This window comes from Podarcis tiliguerta (genome assembly GCF_965153285.1).
Source record: "Podarcis tiliguerta genome assembly, chromosome: 1".
Classification (NCBI taxonomy): domain Eukaryota; kingdom Metazoa; phylum Chordata; class Lepidosauria; order Squamata; family Lacertidae; genus Podarcis; species Podarcis tiliguerta.
The window spans coordinates 102,944,259-102,965,543 of NC_139534.1; the positions used below are offsets into that span (position 1 = coordinate 102,944,259).

A 21,285-nucleotide genomic window follows, 5' to 3' on the forward strand; every position below is an offset into this window, starting at 1 on the left:
ATATGAAAACAAAAATGTAAGAGTTGTGTTTACGTTGCTCGATGTTTGTTGAGAGAGTCATTTTGTGAGAACGAAATGCATCTCTTTCTTGCAAGTTAATATTGTGCCCGTGCACTTTTACATACCAATAACAATGTCGCCGTTTCGACTCTTCAGCTTCAGGACCGGCTGTCTGAAAAAGACAAGGAGCTGAAGACAATAAAGCTGGACTTAGAGCTGCAGGAAAGAGTGGCAGAAGCGAAGATTGCGGAAAAGGCTGCAGGTGCAGTAGATGAGCGTTTAACAGATGGCCATAGGGCTCCTACAGCCCGTTTGGTTGCTATATGACGTGGCCTAATGAACATTAGATGTATTTGCTAAAGGAGGGGTGCTTTGACTTCTTTATATGAGGCTGTTTGAAGTTGCTTGGAAAAGAGGTGGCTTTAACATCCTGGTACTGGTATTAGTAAGAGCTTTACCTGTATTCATACTGATTTGGGCATTAAATGAATTGTTAACACCATGTCAATCCAATCACAAAAAGGTTGTTTGTTTTGTTGGAAGGTCCTGAACAAACAAGGGAAATAATGATTACCACGGCCACTACCTTTCAACCAGCAGTTCAAATACCCACTTATTGTTTTAGCTTGTTCAGAGAGATGCTACCACCCCTCCTTCCACACACCTTTGTATGGAGATCTTCATGTTTCTCTCAGCTGGAGACCCGAACCTCTGTTTGGTGAGCAGGGAATTCAGGTTTTTAACCAATGAAAGAAATGTTGCTTTAGAGTGATGATAGATCTTCGCCAGTGGCTTGCTCCACGCATCGTACTGAGGCCAAACCACAGTTTCCTGGGAGATGTATCAATACAACGGCCAGGATCAGTATCAGGGCCAGACCGCCATCATCTCTTGATCAGCAGAGAACTGGGCAGTTTAAGGAAACCTGCTTCTCAGCTGATCAAGTTCCCTGCCTCCATCTCGTGCTAGTAATAACAGTAATATCTGTTTTCTGGTTTCCATTCTTTCTCTCCAGCTATCCAGGTTTGTTGTTGTTTAGTCGTTTAGTCGTGTCCGACTCTTCATGACCCCATGGACCAGAGCACGCCGGGCACTCCTGTCTTCCACTGTGTGATGGCCTGGGATTCCGATTCGGAGGATGAAACAGAGGAATCCCGGCCTGCACAGGAGTCCCCGCCTCCAGGGCCGGCTGAACTGGGGCCAGGCCTAGATGCTGAAGAGCCTGCACCTGTGGCAGTGCATCAGGAGCTGGCCCCAGGTGAGGCCCTTCTGGCCCCAGAGAGGCTTGACGACTCAGTGGCCACAGGTGAGCCTCCTCCAGGGCCCAGTAACCCTTCGGCCTCTCCTGATCTGCAGAGGTTTAGAGCAGAGAGGCGAAGGGAACTGGTTGCCCCCAGGAGGAGTGCTCGCCTTAAGGCCAGAGGAGGCGGGGCTCCTGGGGGCCGGGACCGCCCCTGGCCTTAGAAGAGGATAAAAGCCCAGTCAGCCCGGCCCCAGGTTGCGGGAGCAACGTCGTTGTTGGCTTCGGACCTTCCTGTGTTCTTGATCCCTGCTCGGCCTCCTGTTCCTGACTATCCGGTACTCCTGTTCCCTGCTCGGCCTCCTGTTCCCGACCATCCGGTGTACCTGTTCCCTGCACAGCCTCCTGTTCCAGCGTTCCTGTTCACCGCCCGGCACTCTGCCTCGGACCTTGCCCCTCTTCGTGTGGACTTTGCTACACCCAAGGTACCTTACCCCCGGGACCAGCACAGTTTGCTCCCGCCACCTCCCGCACTCCCCCTTCGTCGGGGTGCGTTCGGGAAGAGCCAGAGGCCATGGCTGAACAGGCGGCTGCACTGGTGGCTTTGGCCCAGGAGAACCAGGCCTTGTCTCACACCGTGCAGCAGCTCAGTGACGCGGTTGAGGCCCTTCAGCAACGCTTGGAAGCCCTACCGGCTTCTGGGGCCGACGCCCCGGCTCCGGGCAAGTACCCAGTGGCTTTGCCTGAGAAATTTGATGGAGCCCCGGCCAGCTTTCCCATGTTCCTGGCCCAGGCCAAACTGTATATTCAGGGGCGAGCCCGGAACTTTCCTGACGACCGTACCAAGGTGCACTTTTTGATTAGCTTGTTAAAGGACCAGGCGGCCAAGTGGGCGTTGCCGCTACTCAGGCAAGACTCCCCCTTGCTGGCAGACTATACGGGGTTTTGCAATCGTTTGGAGGCCGCGTTCGGCAACCCCCAGAAAGAGAGTCAAGCCAACCGGGCGATTCGGCATTTGAAACAGGGCAAGTCCACGGTGGCCACATATACCACGGAGTTCCGGCTGTTGGCACAGGACTTGACCTGGAATGACTCGGCACTGCGGGACCAGTATCTCGAAGGGCTTTCGGACGAGGTACTGGACCAGTTGGCCACAATGGAACGCCCCACCACGCTGGACACTCTCATTCAACGGAGTCTACAAATAGGCGACCGGTTGGAGGATCGTCGTCAGGCCCGGGGTCGCCGTCACTTCCAGTTCACGGCACCAGCTTTTTCCGGCAGCCCCACGGTCACAACTGATTTAACGGAGGAGCCTATGCAGCTCGGGGCAGTGCGGCCACGCCTTTCCCCCGCAGAGAAGGCGCGGCGTCGGGATGGAAATCTCTGTCTTTACTGTGGCGGAAGTGGACACTTCGCTCGGTCCTGCCCTGAGAAACGCCAGCCGCAGGGAAACCGCCAACCCCAGTAGCTGATGGCCCTAGCTACCGGGGGTCCCAAACCGTACAGAATGGGCCCGCACCAATGGACTTGCAACATCTTATGGTTTCGGTACGTTTATACCCTCCAGGTGGGCCCTGGATCCTCACCCATGCTTTGGTAGATTCAGGGGCAACCCGCTCCTATATGGACGCTGCTTTTGCCGCCCATCATCAGGTGCCACTTCGGAACAAGCCAGTACCGGTCCAGGTGGAAGCGATTGACGGACGACTTCTGCGTTCAGGTGCCGTTACTCAGGAGACCCAGCCTCTGGTCCTGTGTCTCCAGCAGCACCGGGAGTTGCGAACTTTGGACATTGCCTCTATGCCCCGCTTCCCCCTGGTGCTCGGGATGGACTGGCTGGAGGCCCACAACGTTCAGATTGACTGGGTCAAACGGACCGTGCACTTCCCAGACCCATGTTCCCATGCTCAATCCGGAACGCTGGCGGCCGCGCCCTCAGAGGAGGCAGCACCCACGCTCCCAGCCGTGTACCAGGACTACCAGGACGTGTTCGAGGAACGGGGGGCAGACCAGCTGCCGCCGCATCGGCCTTTTGACTGCGGCATAGACCTCCAACCCGGAGCGCCTTTACCAGTGAGTCGCTTATATTCCCTAACAGAGCCAGAGCGCGAGGCTTTGCAGGACTTCTTGCGCAAGAACCTGGAGCGTGGGTTCATTAGGCCTTCCACCTCGCCCACCGCGGCGCCGGTGCTTTTTGTTAAGAAGAAATGTGGGGAACTCCGCCCTTGCCATGATTACCGAGCCCTGAACAAAATTACCGTCCCAGACCGGTACCCCTTGCCCCTTATCTCGGAGCTGCTGGAGCGGGTGCAAGGGGCACAGGTGTTCACCAAGCTGGACCTCCGGGGGGCCTACAACTTGATTCGGATCCGAGCCGGGGATGAGTGGAAGACAGCGTTTGGGACCCGGTACGGGCAGTTCGAATATTTGGTTATGCCTTTCGGTTTGTGCAACGCGCCTGCTGTGTTTCAACGCTACATCAACCACGTGTTTCAGGACCTGTTAGACAAGTACGTGGTGGTGTATTTGGATGACATACTGATTTACTCCCGTGACCCGGCTCGCCATGAGGGGCATGTCCGGACCGTGCTGCAGCGCTTGCGTGAGCACCGTTTGTACGCAAAGCTCAGCAAGTGCGAGTTCCATCAGCGGACTGTGGACTTCCTTGGTCACCGGCTCTCTCCAGATGGGGTGCAAATGGACCCGGGGAAGGTGACAGCGGTTCAAGAATGGGCGGCACCCCGGAACCGCAAGGACCTACAGCGTTTCCTGGGGTTCGCCAATTACTACCGGACCTTCATCGCTGATTATGCTCATCGCACCACCCCGTTGACCCGGCTACTGCGCCCAAAGACGCCGTTTTCCTGGGACAAGGAGGCAGAGGAGGCGTTTCAGGGGTTGAAGGCCTGTTTCCAGAGGGCACCAATCTTACAACATCCTGACCCCTCTCGACCCTTTGTGGTGGAGACCGACGCTTCCAGTACGGCTCTCGGTGCCGTCTTGTCTCAACAGATTGGTCCTGAAGCGCCACTCTTACCCTGTGCCTTCTATTCCCGCCAGCTCCTACCAGCGGAGCGTAACTATACTGTGTGGGAGCGGGAACTACTGGCCATCAAGGTAGCCTTTGAGGTCTGGCGCCACCATCTTGAGGGGGCACGACATCCGGTGGAGGTGAGAACCGACCACCGGAATCTGGAGTACCTCCAGACCACCCGCAAGCTGAACCAAAGACAGATCCGGTGGGCGTTGTTCTTTTCCCGGTTCCAGTTCCGGATCCGCTACATCCCTAGCTCTCAGAATCAGAAGGCGGATGCCCTGTCCCGGAAACCTGACGACAACGCAGACACGGTACAGCAAGCAGAACCCACCACGATCCTACCTCCGGCTGCATTCCTGGCCACCCAGGAGGCGCAGCCACTGCAGGTTCGGGTGCGGGAACAGCAGCGGGTCGACGCTTGGGCCCAGGAACGACTCCGGGAGCTGGCTGAAGGGTCCAGCCCACAGTATCCGGGGCTGGTCCTGCATCAGGGCCTTCTGCTGCACCACGGTCGTTTGTACATCCCGCCAGGGCCACTACGGCTGGAGGTTCTCCGGATGGCCCATGATGCCCCAGCAGCGGGGCACTTTGGACGGTATCGGACCACCCATCTGGTCAGTCGAGAGTTTTGGTGGCCCCGCCTGAAGGCTGACGTGGCTCGCTACGTTGCTGGTTGTGATGTCTGCCGGCGCGCCAAGGGACCTACCGGGCGACCCCCCGGCCTACTTCAGCCATTGCCAGTTCCACCGCACCCTTGGCACACGGTTTCGTTGGACTTTGTAGTGGACTTACCCTCGTCTCGTGGCTGTACCTGCCTTCTGGTTTTCTCCGACCATTTCACCAAGATGGTGCACTGCGCTCCCTGTCCATCTGTACCCACAGCCAAGGAAACTGCTCAGCTGTACCTTCAGCATGTCTTCCGCCTGCATGGCCTACCTGAGCGCGTGGTGTCCGACCGGGGCGTTCAGCTCACATCCCGGTTCTGGCAAGCACTACACCGGACCCTCGGGACGGAGGTCTGCCTCTCGTCAGCCTACCACCCACAGACCGATGGCCAGACGGAACGGGCGAACGCGGTGCTGGAGCAGTACCTCCGGTGTTACTGCAGTTACCAGCAGGATGACTGGGTCGACCACCTGGCATTGGCGGAGTTCGCCTACAATAACGCGGTGAATGCGTCCACCCAGCAGACCCCGTTCCAGGCCAGTTATGGTTATCATCCACGGCTGTTTCCAGAGGTGCTGCCGACATCCGCAGTCCCGGCGGTGACGGAGTGGCTTCAAGAGCTCCAGTCCCAGCAACAGCTTTTGGTGGAGCAACTGCACCAGGCCAAGGAAGCGTACAAGGCCCAGGCCGACCGCCACCGCCAGGTGGGGCCGGAACTTCGCGTCGGTGACCTGGTTTGGCTCTCCACTCGCCACCTCCACCCCTCTCGACCTTCGCGGAAGTTGGACGCCCGCTTCACCGGCCCGTTCCCTATCGTAGACCAAGTCTCTCCTGTGGCATTTCGTCTCCGGTTACCCGCAACCCTGAAGGTTCACCCGGTCTTCCACAGGTCCCTTTTGAGTCCGGTGGCCCCACCCGACGAGTTCCACCCGAACCGTCCCCGACCGCAGCCAGTGTTGGTTCGGGGAGAGCCTGAGTACGAGGTGGAACGCATCCTGGACTCCCGATACCGCAGGGGGAAGCTGCAGTATCTCATTGACTGGAAGGGGTACGGACCGGAGGACCGTTCCTGGGAACCAGCGGCCAACGTCCACGCACCTGCCTGCCTCCGAGAGTTCCATGCGACGTACCCCGGCAAGCCGGGTCCGGACCCTCGGTTGAGGGGGGGGCCTGGGAGGGGGGATGGTGTGATGGCCTGGGATTCCGATTCGGAGGATGAAACAGAGGAATCCCGGCCTGCACAGGAGTCCCCGCCTCCAGGGCCGGCTGAACTGGGGCCAGGCCTAGATGCTGAAGAGCCTGCACCTGTGGCAGTGCATCAGGAGCTGGCCCCAGGTGAGGCCCTTCTGGCCCCAGAGAGGCTTGACGACTCAGTGGCCACAGGTGAGCCTCCTCCAGGGCCCAGTAACCCTTCGGCCTCTCCTGATCTGCAGAGGTTTAGAGCAGAGAGGCGAAGGGAACTGGTTGCCCCCAGGAGGAGTGCTCGCCTTAAGGCCAGAGGAGGCGGGGCTCCTGGGGGCCGGGACCGCCCCTGGCCTTAGAAGAGGATAAAAGCCCAGTCAGCCCGGCCCCAGGTTGCGGGAGCAACGTCGTTGTTGGCTTCGGACCTTCCTGTGTTCTTGATCCCTGCTCGGCCTCCTGTTCCTGACTATCCGGTACTCCTGTTCCCTGCTCGGCCTCCTGTTCCCGACCATCCGGTGTACCTGTTCCCTGCACAGCCTCCTGTTCCAGCGTTCCTGTTCACCGCCCGGCACTCTGCCTCGGACCTTGCCCCTCTTCGTGTGGACTTTGCTACACCCAAGGTACCTTACCCCCGGGACCAGCACACACTGCCTCCGGCAGCTTGGTCAGACTCATGTTTGTAGCTTCGAGAACACCGTCCAACCATCTTGTCCTCTGTCGTCCCCTTCTCCTTGTGCCCTCAATCTTTCCCAACATCAGGGTCTTTTCCAGGGAGTCTTCTCTTCTCATCAGGTGGCCAAAGTATTGGAGCCTCAGCTTCAGGATCATGTTATTGACATTTTGACTCCTTTTCTTAACCTCATTCAGCCCTCTGCCCTCCAGTAGCCTCCTTTAGGTTTACTCTCTCCCTTCCCCTATCACCTGCATGACCCTTTCTTCCCAGTCGTCTCTTGCATTCCTTAGAGATGGGGATGGACTCATTAGATGCTTGTCCAACTTGAAGCCTATGTTCTGTTTTCTTTAACAAATTGCATATTTGTTTATTCTAAGCCAGAGTCTTGGTGTTAGTTCCTCGTCTTAGAAAACTCTTTTGGGTGTGGCTCACCATGACTATGGGCTAAAGATCCTAAAGTAAGTTCCTTGAGTATATGTATGTAATGGTAAACATATGTAGACAAGGACACTTGGTGACAATGTTATGAAGCTGGTAAGAGGTTTGAAAGAGAAACGGGAATATGGCTTATTCGCTAGCATGATTGTGAAAAGGTTGTAACATTATTAAAGCTAATTCTCCGTAATATGCTTAATAGTAGTGGATCTGATGTCATTCCCATCTCATTGACAAAGTGAATGGAAGTGGGTTGGGGAATAGTATAGAATTGTCAGTTGATTGGCTTTCTACAGTGTCAGTAAAGAGATTGATTGATATTACCAACATTTGTAAGATAGGCTAGCCATTCTGAATCACAATGACAGAACCCTAAATATTCACAACACAAATTAAATGCATATTTAAAGTAACCCTATAGTTTTTTTGACATATATATAAAAAAACTACCATAAAACCCTTACATAGATCATAGTTACATCTTGATTATCTACCAACTAAACATTTACAGGATGTGAACTGTTTGGATTAAATTCCAAGTTATATGTTTGTTTTGGGGATGTTTGCACAGCGTTTTACTTCTGTGTATATAATAGAGAAATATTTTATTCAGTGTAGACTTTCTTTGCTCATTCAAGCTCATGGAGGAAAACTGGATAAAAAACACATGTGCCATAATCCAGCAGGGTGATCTGTGCACAGAAGTGGCATATGTATGGATGGTTCCCTGGGTAAGATCCTGCACGCTGTTTATGGAGAACCCCATATCCTGCACTTGAAGGTGGCACATATTGTGTGCTTTGCTGAACTCTATAGATTTTGCTTCTATTTTAAAAAAATCTCAAAAGCAGATTTTTCCTAGATGTATTTGAATTAAGATAGGTTAGTTTGGGTTGCCTTCAAAAGATGTTAATACTGTATGTTGCTGGGATTCACTAGTGTTAATCACTGCAGTTGGTATTAAACTACCGTATTTTTCGCCCTATAGGACGCACTTTTTCCCCTCCAAAAATGAAGGGGAAATCTGTGTGCGTCCTATGGGGCGAATGCAGGCTTTCGCTGAAGCCTGGAGAGCGAGAGGGGTCGGTGCGCACCGACCCCTCTTGCTCTCCAGGCTTCAGGAAGCTATCCGCAAGTCTTGCAAACCCGGGGGGAGGTCCCGCGGGCTACCAAGGCTTGCGGGCAGCAGCCTGCAGCCCACATGCTCGGGGGACAGCGGGGAGGCGCAGCGCCGCCACCCCGCTATTCCTCGACCTGGTCTGGAGGCTGGGGGGGGCGGAGAAGAAAGCTTGCTTCTCCCCCCTGCCAGCCCCACAACCTCGGGGGATAGCGGGGAGGCGGAGCACCGCCACCCAGCTGTTCCCCGACCTGATCTGGAGGCTGGCGGGGGGGAGTAGCAGGCTTGCTTCTCCCCCCTGTCAGCCCCACAACCTCGGGGGATAGCGGGGAGGCGGAGCACCGCCACCCCGCTATTCCCCAACCTGATCTGGAGGCTGGGGGGGGGAGAGAGAAGCAAGCTTGCTTCTCCCCCCCCCAGCCCCACAACCTCGGGGGATAGTGGGGAGGCGGAGCACCGCCACCCCGCTATTCCCCAACCTGATCTGGAGGCTGGGGGGGGGGGAGAAGCTGGCTTGCTTTCCCCCCCTGCCAGCCCCACAACCTCGGGGGATAGTGGGGAGGCGGAGCACCGCCACCCCGCTATTCCCCAACCTGATCTGGAGGCTGGCGGGGGAGAGAAGCAGGCTTGCTTCTCCCCCCTGCCAGCCCCACAACCTTGGGGGATAGCGGGGAGGCGGAGCACCGCCACCCCGCTATTCCCCAACATGATCTGGAGGCTGGGGGGGGGGGAGAAGCAGGCTTGCTTTTCCCCCCTGCCAGCCCCAAAACCTCGGGGGATAGTGGGGAGGCGGAGCATCGCCACCCCGCTATTCCCCAACCTGATCTGGAGGCTGGCGGGGGAGAGAAGCAGGCTTGCTTCTCCCCCCTGCCAGCCCCACAACCTCGGGGGATAGTGGGGAGGCGGAGCACCGCCACCCCGCTATTCCCCAACCTGATCTGGAGGCTGGCGGGGGAGAGAAGCAGGCTTGCTTCTCCCCCCTGCCAGCCCCAGAACCTCGGGGGATAGCGGGGAGGCGGAGCACCGCCACCCCGCTATTCCCCAACCTGATCTGGAGGCTGGCGGGGGAGAGAAGCAGGCTTGCTTCTCCCCCCTGCCAGCCCCAGAACCTCGGGGGATAGCGGGGAGGCGGAGCACCGCCACCCCGCTATTCCCCAACCTGATCTGGAGGCTGGCGGGGGAGAGAAGCAGGCTTGCTTCTCCCCCCTGCCAGCCCCACAACCTCAGGGGATAGTGGGGAGGCGGAGCACTGCCACCCCGCTATTCCCCAACCTGATCTGGAGGCTGGGGGGGGGGGGGAGAAGCAAGCATGCTTCTCCCCCCCCCCCAGCCTCCAGATCAGCCCCACAACCTCGGGGGATAGTGGGGAGGCGGAGCACCGCCACCCCGCTATTCCCCAACCTGATCTGGAGGCTGGGGGGGGGGGAGAAGCAGGCTTGCTTCTCCCCCCTGCCAGCCCCACAACCTCGGGGGATAGCGGGGAGGCGGAGCACCGCAACCCCGCTTTTCCCCGATCTGATCTGGAGGCTGGGGGGGGGGGGAGAAGCAGGCTTGCTTTTCCCCCCTGCCAGCCCCACAACCTCGGGGGATAGCGTGGAGGCGGAGCACCGCCACCCAGCTGTTCCCCGACCTGATCTGGAGGCTGGGGGGGGGGAGAGAAGCAGGCTTGCTTCTCCCCCCTGCCAGCCCCACAACCTCGGGGGATAGCGGGGAGGCGGAGCACCGCCACCCCACTATTCCCCAACATGATCTGGAGGCTGGGGGGGGGAGAAGCAGGCTTGCTTCTCCCCCCTGCCAGCCCCACAACCTCGGGGGATAGCGGGGAGGCGGAGCACCGCCACCCCGCTATTCCCCAACCTGATCTGGAGGCTGGGGGGGGGGAGAGAGAGAAGCAAGCTTGCTTCTCCCCCCCCCAGCCCCACAACCACGGGGGACAGCGGGGCAATCCGCTGCCCCACGGAGGCTAGAGCGGCTGTCCCTGAAGGCAGAAGAGGGAGACGGAGTGCTCCGTCTCCCTCTTCTAGCTTGGGTATGCTTGCGCAAATCTGGGGGGGAAATAAAAATTTTTTCCTTGATTTCCCCCCCAAAAAACTAGGTGCGTCCTATGGGCCGGTGCGTCCTATAGGGCGAAAAATACGGTAAGTTTTATTCAGGGTGGACCTACTGAAATTAATGGACCTAACTTAATCATTTTTATTCATTTCGATGAGTCTACTCTGAGTAAAACCTGGTTGCTTAATACCCATAATTGTGTGTTTTGCTTATCATATTTAGATTCCACTTTTACATCCAGATACAACATACAGATGAATGTTTATCTTACATTTGAAATTGTGATAGAATCATGATAGAAGAGCGTGTAATAAAAGGCACTGGGGAAGTGTGTTATAAAACTTTTACCTTGTACTTTGAGAAGGATCTTAAAATAATAAAAACTCAAGCTGAAAAGCCCTTGTTAATATGAAACAGGGAGGAAGAGTACAAAATACAGAATGTTGATCCCTATAGAATCACTAAAACAATATTTTCTTCAATTTATCAAAGCTGTGATGTAACTTTTATAAATATTATCTATGTCTAACAAACATGTATCTTTGTGCGTGTGTGTGTGTGTGTGTGTGTATGCACGCACACACACGCATTTGAAAGAAAGGCATGCAAAAAGTTCCCCCCGGAATTTCCATAGTAGCCAATCAGGCTGTTGACCAAACTGGCTTTGAAATTCAAAAGCAGCTTCCCTTGTTAGTAAGATTCCTGCTTTTTTGGTGTTTGAGAAGAAGTTAACTGGGAGAAATAGTGCAAGGAAGCAGATGGAGAATTAAAACAGCAAGGAAATATAGCTAGGGTGGAAAATATGCACACCATCAATGTGGATGCATAGGACTGTACCTTGGACCTGTGTTCAAGTCTCATCCCAGCCGTCAATTTACTGGGTGGTTTTAGATGAGTCCTAGCATTTTATATATCTGGGCAGAAAATGGGAATAATAATGATTCAGTCCTTTCACATTTAAAAAGCTGGGTTAAACATTTTTGTATACATTTGGTTTTGTGCAAAGTTAGACCCTGGGTTTGGGAATCTGTGTGCTGCAACATGCCTCTTTAGAAATTTTAGAAGAAATGGTCAGTTGACCAACTCAATTCTGTGGCCACTAGAGGCTGCTATTCCTTCTTAGTGTTTAGTTAGTTTATTCATTCGTTTGTTTAATTATTTAAAGCATTTTCCTCTGCTCTTCAGCCAAAAAGCCTCCCAGAGCAAATTACAAATTGTTCCTTCAGGATTACAATATAAAAAGATATAGGAAGCTGCCTTGTATTGGGTCAGGCCATTGGCTCAACTCAGTATCTTCTGCACTGCCTGGCATTGTAGGACTTTTACTTGGAGATGCTGGAGATTGAATATGGGCCTTTTGAATGTGAAGTAGATGCTGTCCCAGTGAGGATAAAAGCCAACTTTGGCACTAGTTTTTAGTTCCAAAGTTCCAAAGTTCCTACAATGACTGGCTGCAATGGAAACAATTCAAAGAGGGAAGAAGCCCAATGTTGCTGGTTTCTCAGCTGGCCAGAAGCACTGTCCCTGCTTTCCATCTCCTGATGCTGGTGGAACGATTGTTGCAAGATGGCAATTAGCGTTTCACAGCTTCTTATAGTTGAAGGGAAAGCTGTACACAGTGGTACTTTGGGTTACATACGCTTCAGGTTACAGACTCCGCTAACCCAGAAATAGTGCTTCAGGTTAAGAACTTTGCTTCAGGATGAGAACAGAAATTGTGCTCCAGCGGTGCGGCGGCAGCAGGAGGCCCCATTAGCTAAAGTGGTGCTTCAGGTTAACAACACTTTCAGGTTAAGAACAGACCTCCGGAATGAATTAAGTACTTAACCCGAGGTACCACTGTATATGTCAAAGGTGTGAAAGCAGGAATGGAATGGAAGATGGATGGAAGAAGAGGAAACATAAACTAGAAGACAAAAATGTTAGGGGAACCCAGAGGCTGAGAAACCACACAAGGTGTCAGTATGCCTACTTCTGAAGCAGATTAATGTTAAACGGATGCGTGATTTAAGGAGACAAATAGGCAATCATTAGGATTAGTAGAATCGTTTTGTCATCTGATACACAAACTATATGTTCTGGTTTCCAAGGAACTGAGATATCCTTGTGACATATAGCTCCACAACATGAAGACTCGCCAAATACCCACAACGTGTGTTTGTGTGTGTGTGTAAAAAATAAAATCCATGCAGTCAATATTTTGTGGAAGAAAACTTGAAAACAGATTTGATGCTGTAATTTTGAACATTATGTCCAATTATGAATGAAGTTGTCTGTGGAGTCCTCTGTTAAATCTTCTTAATGTTATGATTTGTCTCTTCACTTAAAAATGTATGTGGCTTTTTTTAATATTACCAACCTTATGTTCTTAAGCGTACAGATAGTCCACTGAAGGCTAGCAGGCTAATTCCTGGAGATGGCACCAGGCTTTAGCTGATGAGTAATGTGTTGTAAAGACTCTCGTATGAGATCTAAATCAGTGTTGACCATATCTGAAATAGGAAGGATAGGAACTTGCCTTAGTGAGCTAGTGTGAGGATGAGAGAAACTAAAGCATTTTCAACCTGACCTGAAATGTGCCACTGTTAGATTTTGAATATGCATATATGATAGTTTATCCAGTTCTGTCCCAATAGTTCCTGCTGTTGAGGCCTGAGGATGTGCAGAAGGCGCTTCTGACTGTCCATCCAACCACTTGCCCTGTGTCCAGCCTGCAAGTTGTGGGGTGTTGACCAGGGAGGAGCAAGAGGTGGTTAACACATCGTTATGTGAGGGGGTTGTCCCTTTTGTACTTGTTCTGTTGAAGCTGAGAGTTGCCAGGATTTTTTTCAGCAGGAACTGGCCAAAACTGGGAGGCTTCTGAATGCACAAAACATGGCTACCTTCTGCTGAAAAAACACTGGCTAACAGTTTGCTTGATTCAGGCATGGCTGGAAGAAGAGTAAGACTAGGCCTTGGTTTTTATATTTAAAAAACCAGTGCAATGCTTAAGTCTGACTCACTGAAGGCCAAGAGACCAAAGTCCAACTTACTCAAACACCAGCAGGAAAATAATGTTTTCGAGAGCTACTTTATTGTGGTAACAAAGTGACTGAGATGCAAACCTAGAAGCTTCTGCCTCACATCTTGCTTCTGCTAGGAACTGCTAGACAGCCTTAAGCAATCTATGGTCTCTCATTCCTGCTGTGTACAAGTTGGGAATGACGTCCCTTGCAGGGTTGTTGTAATAATTACAAAGATAATATTTGCAAAGCACCCTAAAAGGCTGATTATAGTTCATAATATAAAATTTTGAATGCGGTCTTTGTTGTTTATAAGAGAAACATATGGGACCCAACCAACAGCCCACCCCACCTTTCACTGCACTGCACCACTGAGGAGAGAATATTTTTATTTTTCATACTATTAATGGATATCACTTGTACGTCAAAATGGCTCTCGGTGGTTTATGACTATAAAATCAATCTGTGATTAAAAGGCAGAAAAGCATTAAAACATCCTTAATTAAAATATATAATTAAACACATAGCAATTAAAACAGTTTTAAAACAGTTAAAACAATAAAGTCACAAGTTCCATTCAGGTGAATGCTTGCCTAAACAGCTGCATTTTCAGGAGCTGGTGGAATGTCCACACTGAGGAGACCTCTTGAATTTCAGCAGAGATGGCTTTTCACAACCGTGGTGCCACCCATGAAGAAGCACACCTCCATATTACAAGCTGATGATCATCAAACATTGGCAAAACTCCCAATGATCTCAGTACCCTTAATGGGTAGTGAAGAGGAAGATGGTTTTTCAGGGAGCTTGTCCAGAGTTACCGTATTTTCCCGTGTATAAGACTAGGTTTTCCCCCTAAAAAATAATGTCAAAAATTAGAGGAGCGTCTTATACTCTGAGCCATCTTCTCCCATTTCTTAAGTCTGAGTCCCCCAAAATAAGATGCCCCCATGTCTTATACATGGGGGCATCTTATAGACAGAAAAATATGGTATTTAGGCTTTGTATGTAAGTAGCAGAACCTTAACATTGTCTCAGTAGCTAATAGGCAGCCAGTGCAGACCCCGGGCATATGTGCCCAATAAGAAACAACACTCACCATCCAGGCCGTGGCATTCTGCACTAGCTGCAGCCTCCAGAACAGCCCAACAAAGAGTTCCAGTAGTCCAGGGGTGTGGTTACCAATACACATGTCACAGTGGCCAGGTTTACCTGTCCATGAAAGGGTGTGATTCATGCACCAACCAAAGCTGAGGATAGGCACTCTTTGCCACAGACACCACCTGGGCCTCCATGGGCAAAGATGGGCAGAGCAACGGATGTGACTCTTCCAGTTGTACTGCAAGCTGCATTCAAACCATAGAGAAGCCATGGATTTCTACAGACATCTCTCTATATCCAGGCAATTGGAAGGCATTAGAACAGTTCAAGCACGCATTCCAGCATTTAGGAGGGGATGGTGGTATGGCCTAGGAGAAGGAGATGAGGCCATTATAGGCCTTTCTAAAGGCCCCCAGTTAATCCTATCTCTTTTTCTTTGTCTGGTCCACAGTGTGCATCCTTTTCTCTTTACCACCATAAACCATAGGTTCCCCCACCCTCATCGGGTCTGTTTGCCAGACCCTCCAAGTGTCCCTATTTTCCAGGGATGTCCCTGATTTAGAGAAGCCGTCTTGGTTTCTGATTTGGTCCTTGAATGTCCCAGTTTTTCTTAGGATACCCCTATTTTCATTGGCGAAATGTTGGAGGGTATGGAGCAGGCACAGGCAAACTCGGCCCTCCACATGTTTTGGGACTACAACTCCCATCATCCCTAGCTAACAGGACCAGTCGTCAGGGATGATGGGAATTGTAGTCCCAAAACATCTGGAGGGCCGAGTTTGCCTATGCCTGGTATGGAGTTTTCCGACCCCTGACTGAAGGCAATCCTGTATAAGGAAGGTTTTTTTTTTCATGTTACGTTTTTATATATGTTGGAAGCTGGCCAGAGTGGCTGGGGCAACCCAGTAAGATGTGTAGGGTATAAATAGTAAAATTATCATTATGGAATAGGATGTCCCTATTTTCATCACAGAGATGTTGGAGAATCTATTTTCCACTCCCTTATCTCAGTTCCACCCTTCTCTTCCTTCATTTTCTGTTTCTGCTGCTCCTCACCTCCCCAGTTCTGCCATTTCTTTGCTATGTCCAGTGGTGGTACCTTTCACTCTTATGAATGTGTTCAGTCTTTTGTAATAGTAGAACCTGATGTTATCCAATGAAGCTGAAACTTAGGAGCTTAAGGGTAGACAAAATGGGGGCACAATCAGCCCCGGAGTATTAAGTTTTGGAGGCTTGTTCTAGTAGCTAAATGCCGCTTCAGTAAAAACCACCTTAAAAAATTCTGTAGCTGGTTCAACACATGCAATAGGGCAGGATGTTCCAGGTAAACACAGTCAGGTAGCCAGTTTGTTCATATTTGTTGTTTTATTAAAGTCCTTGGCCAATGGCCATGTTGCCATTGAGAAAATATATTGTCTATGCTAAAAGTCAGGTAATTGCTACTGTTTTTATTTATAAAAAAGAATTCTGTCAGGCAAATAACCCTTAACAATAATTTAACTGTTTGTTCCTCATTTGTATGAAAATGTTGCCTTTTGCTGAGACCTTCAGCGGTTTATAATGAACATCAGAAGCAGAGAGGAGTTAAAGGACAATACCCCCCCACAATTTTTTAGGAGGCAGAAAACCAGGGTGGAGAGACCATACCACACACACAAAATAAGGTTATCTAATTTTGCTGAGTAGCACAGAGTAATTTACAGTGTGGAATTTGGGTGGAGGGGTGTTGGTTCCAAACACCCAGCTTGAGAATCATTCATAACCTGCGCAGTTCTGGTGAGATTAAGAGAAAGTAGCATCCCACATATATACAGCTGTTAAATATGCACTTAAAAGCAGCACCATAATGCTTTAAGTGCCAAGCATTTATAAAACTATAGTCTGGCTGCATCTGTGTTTAATAAATGCAGGTCCCCTAAACAACTAACATTGTGCACATATTATAAAAAAGAGGGCAGCACCACAAATAATTGCCACAAGTAATTTGTCGTGAGTTTATTGTTTACAGGAAACATTTTTCAGAGTTGCCTTAATTTGTATTCTGTGTGTATATTCCATATTCCAGTTCTTTTGAAATGCTCCTTTAAATTCCCCTGCAAATTTCTCTCATTGTACCACTCTTCCTTTTTGCCTTTCAATGAGGATTTAAAATTTAAGTGAAATGTGACACACATTACTTTAAATGAGGTGGGAAAAGTTACGATTGTTGTGGTTGTAAACAAGCAACAGTTTGGGCTTGGAGGAGAGAACAATCCAGTGACACACAAGAAATAAGGATTATATTTGCATTGGTAATTCCATATTACCTTAAAAGTGCTCCTTTTTATCTTTCGCTGATCAGTAAAGGGAAATATCTACCATTTCATTTAAGCTCAATCGACAGACTTTTTTTAGATGCCATTTATTTTTTCTTTCTTGCATGTCATCCATTAAAGATTAGCTGTGGAAGGTTGGAGCATGGAGAGATTATGAATGACAGAACAACTCCTGTGGAATAATAATCAGTTTTTGATATTTAATGCTGTTTGACTTTTGCAGACACATTTCTTATTAACCTTTGATACAAAGAGAAATCCAGGTTCCTGATATCTCATGGAGGAGATGAATTTGAGATCCTCTTCCAATTAAACTGAAATAAGGCCAATATTGGGCTTTAGCCAAAAGATCTCAACAGTTCCCAACCCTTGTGTTTATAAATCTAAATATGTGTGACATTCTATTTTTAAAAGTATGTAACGAACATAGTTTTACTAATAATTGAGTCGTAAAATTATTCTTTCTATATACAGTATGTATCTAGCCTTAGTTTTGGTGTAAGATTCATATGTTATGCAAATTCATTTCCTAAACCTTTCGTCTGATGGTTTCTTGATAAAGGCAAAGACTTTTAATGCACTATAGGTGTGGTTTACTTCCACTAAAATCAATCAGAGATTTGCCATAGACTTCTGTAAACTTGCTCAACTCATAGCATTAAGAAATTTGAAACAAGGCAGTGGTTTTGCTTCTCAAGAATTCTAGTAATTCATATGAAGAATGTGTGAGGTGGAGAGCCTCAGCGTAAAACCATATTCTGTAAATATGGGTACATTTATAAAATAAGCTTGTGTCACAGATGCCAGATAGCACGTTTTGAAACTATAGAATAATTCTCAGTGACTGAAAGTGCAATCATATATCCCACCTAGGAATAAACCTCATTGAACTCAGTGGGACTTACTTCTGAGTAGACACAGTTAAGATTACACAGCCGGTCATCAATATGCTATGTGTATGAATTATTCAATATAGTTGTTAATTGTGTATGTTCTTGCTAGCAAAATGCCCTTCTGTAGACTCAGAAGTATCCCAGTAGCTCCTTTGAGAGACTACTTTATTGATGAGAGACATTCATCTGCATACAATTCAAAATCCCCGAATTTTCACTATTTAGCTAAGCAAGGATTTTTGGAATTGCGGCTGCAAGACAGTAGTGTAGATCCTGAAAAGTCATTGTCACCACTGCAAAAATTACTATTTTGAAAGGAGGAGGGTGGTTTTCGCACCGGTACAAGGACTGGTTTCAGTAAGAAACTGTAAATGCAGTGTAGATAAAGGTATACGTATTCTCATTTGCATGCCTTCTCTTTCATTTTCTTTTTGCGTAGCTGAGTAAACAGGAATGCCACAGTGCAATGTCTCTTTGCTTGCTTATTGCTAAACAGTTCAGGTTCTTCGGTAAAATCAGTACATTTACAGCACCCAAAATTTAGGAGCTGTTGAGTACTGCAAACTAAATACATACAACAAACACACGGCGACAAGGGTGTCAGCACATTCTATCTGTGTTTGCACACATTGCTTTATCTACCAAGTCACATTTATATGTAAATGACTTTAAGTCTGTAATTCCTAGTACTGACCTGTCAAAAACTGTTCTACTTCTATTTTATTCGTGCGTCTTTCTAATGCTTCTACATTTCAGTTATCCTAATGACGTCAGAACAACATAATAAAAAGTGTATCGTGACTTGGGGCTATTTCCATTCATTTTAACAGGACCACAATCTGGTCCTTAGAAAATTTTATGGGATTATCAGTATTTTGCAATACGTTACGTGCACAATCTGATTAGTACCATATTGTAATGACCCGTACATATATACACAAATTTCTATATTGGCACAGAGAGGATCCAAAGCTCTCTGGGTTGCAACAATTGCTAAACTCCAAAATAAAAACCCACCAAAGAAGTTTCATGTTTTAGGTCTCTTACGTCTTCCCCTTCCCAAACAATTTTCCTTACTCCTTTTTTTTATTTTTTACTCCTTTCCAGGAGATTATTAACTAAACAAAAAATGATTATAAGTAGATTTACCATTAATGAACGAAGAAGAAGAAAAGCAAGCAGCCCATTACAGGAATCTCAGATTCAAAGGATGGCATGACAGAACAAGCTTTATCTCTCTCTTCGCCCCCCCCCCCCCCGTCCTCCCCGTCCTTTTAAAATGAGAACAAAAATGGAAAATGTTATTTGTTCTCCATTTTCCACTCCCATGACATATTAACTCTATATCGGCCTGTATAATCTAAAAATATCTTTCAGATTAGAAAAGCTTTATCTTTACTAGAGATGTCCTCAACATAAAAAGTACCCTTTCGTCCCTTCTATTGACCTTTTTGGGTAGAAGACATCTGTGCATATCCATTAGAAGTCCTGTGATCATTCCTTCACCAGCTCTAAGGAAAATCCTAGGTCACTCAGAGTTCAACAGCCCCTAATCCTGAATACTAAATCCAAAATCACAAAACTACTCACAACAGTCTCCTCATTATTGCAGCAAATTTCTTTCTTTCTTTTTTTCTTTCTTTCTTTTTTTAACTTACTGAGGATACCTAAGCAACGATTGCAATCAGAACTACGAAGAAAACTTAGAAAATGTTCACAATAGAAACGGGGGGTGGAAATGTGGGAGGGAGCTGCTTCTAAAGATGTTGACATTTTAGGTGCCATTTTTTGTTATTTTTAATTTTTCTTGCAGAAAGGAGAAATTGTAGGTGGTATTCTCATTTTGCAAAAAAGGAGGGGGGAATCATACTGGATTTTTTGCAAGAAATAATCTGCAACAATTAAGTCTCAGTGTGGCGTAGCACAAAGTTAAGAGTTCTGTGCATTATATTTACTTGTAGATCTTAGCTGTTGGCTGTTTTAAGTCCTTAAAAAAATCCAGACCGTACGAGTTTTGCAAGTATGGTGTTTTTTTTAATATCCCTTTTTTCTGCCATCAGTTCAGTTTCTATATTTATCCAGATGACCCCTAAGAAATCAGCAAACAGACATCTTTTCTGGGAAATGCCCCCCCCTCCCTTCCTCTCACCCACCTCCTCTCCAAGGTTCGGTTGTTTGGAGAATCGTGAACCAATGTTTATACTAGCATGATTTCTAACACCCTCTCTTGCTACTACTGTATTTTAAAGGTAGCTAAAAAGTGTGGCCGAAAGGTTTGCCAACTGAATCAGGTTTAACTAAGAAAATATGTACACTGCTTTGACTCAGTAAACTCATACTCCGAATGGTTCAGCTTCTTCATATTTGCTCTATCCTATATTAGAAAACAATTAGCTTACTAAACAAATTTGAGCATTTGGGGGAAAAGATCTACTTTGAGTCTCTCTCATTTGACTAAGAATTACAGGATATTTGATAAGCTTGTTTAAAAATGGACATATCCAAATATTATCGTAAACACCCAATGATTTGTTTTACCTGCAATATAAGTATTTTACTTAGTTGGCTTACATAGTAGCTAATAATATTTGTTAATGTAATTTAACTGCTGTGAACCTTTACTGAACAAATATTGAAATTTATACAAGTCAAAGAATGAGGATCTCTAATGACTTTTGTAAAGACTTCCGTTTAATAGTTAAAAGAGAAAAGTTTATATGACATAGCCAATGTAATTAACAGCAGATTTTACATTTAATAAAAAGAAAGAAGCATATGTATTTGCCTTATTCACTCCAGCATAATTTGCATTACAGTTATGGGTATTTAATGAGCAAATTCCAGCTAAAATGCTATGTTGATTTTCTAAGTGAACTTTGAAATAGCTATGTACCTTACAAAAACTGCCTGTTTACAGTTATTATCTATCTTAAAACTACAAGTCTGTTAGACTTGATGGATTGGGGACAATTACATTTCTGAAGGGGCAAATCATTTTTGTAGGCTGGGTATTTAGTAATCTTGTTACAAATAACCTAAAATACATTTTAATAATTGGAAATTTATGTTTCTATCATTTTTGAAGCAAAATGCACTCGTGTTGATTTGTTTGAACTGTTGAGTTGTAGTCACGCTCAACACTTGCGTTGAAATCAATGGGCTTAAGTGTGCTTAACTTTGGCCAATTCCTTATCTCCCTCCCCTCACTTTGCATATCATTAGCCCCTGACATTAAATGCACGTTGACTTCAATAAGCTTCACATTTCAATTAAAATGTCGTTTTTAAAAAGAAAGGGGGAAAAACAACTTAAACATACTAGGCTTGGCTGAAATATTGTTGCCAAGGTAAACCTTGGTGTTCCAGGAAATAACAAAGGTGACTTTGGAACAAGAGTCCTAAAAGTCCTTGCCAGTAGTTCCACTGAAGTACAATATCCTACCCAGAAATCTTAATAGCAGGTCACTCTTTTTTTCCCTTCCAGAGTTGGACAACTTGGAAGCAGGTTACCTATTAGACTGCCTCACCCTTCAGCTGCACTGCCCCAATGCACCTGTGGAGTGCACTTGTATA

At 47.9% G+C, this 21,285-nt stretch overlaps 1 protein-coding gene across 4 annotated transcripts in view; it reads left to right on the plus strand.

The window, feature by feature from the left end:
• The window catches only part of MIPOL1 (mirror-image polydactyly 1), a 191,607-nt gene that overhangs the window by 52,140 nt on the left and 118,182 nt on the right, over nucleotides 1-21,285 (plus strand). For all 4 annotated transcript variants that reach the window (XM_083453028.1, XM_083453029.1, XM_083453030.1 and 1 more), the window contains one exon: nucleotides 157-262. In XM_083453028.1, the coding sequence (XP_083309154.1) occupies nucleotides 157-262 (106 nt within the window). The remainder of the gene's footprint in view (nucleotides 1-156; nucleotides 263-21,285) is intronic.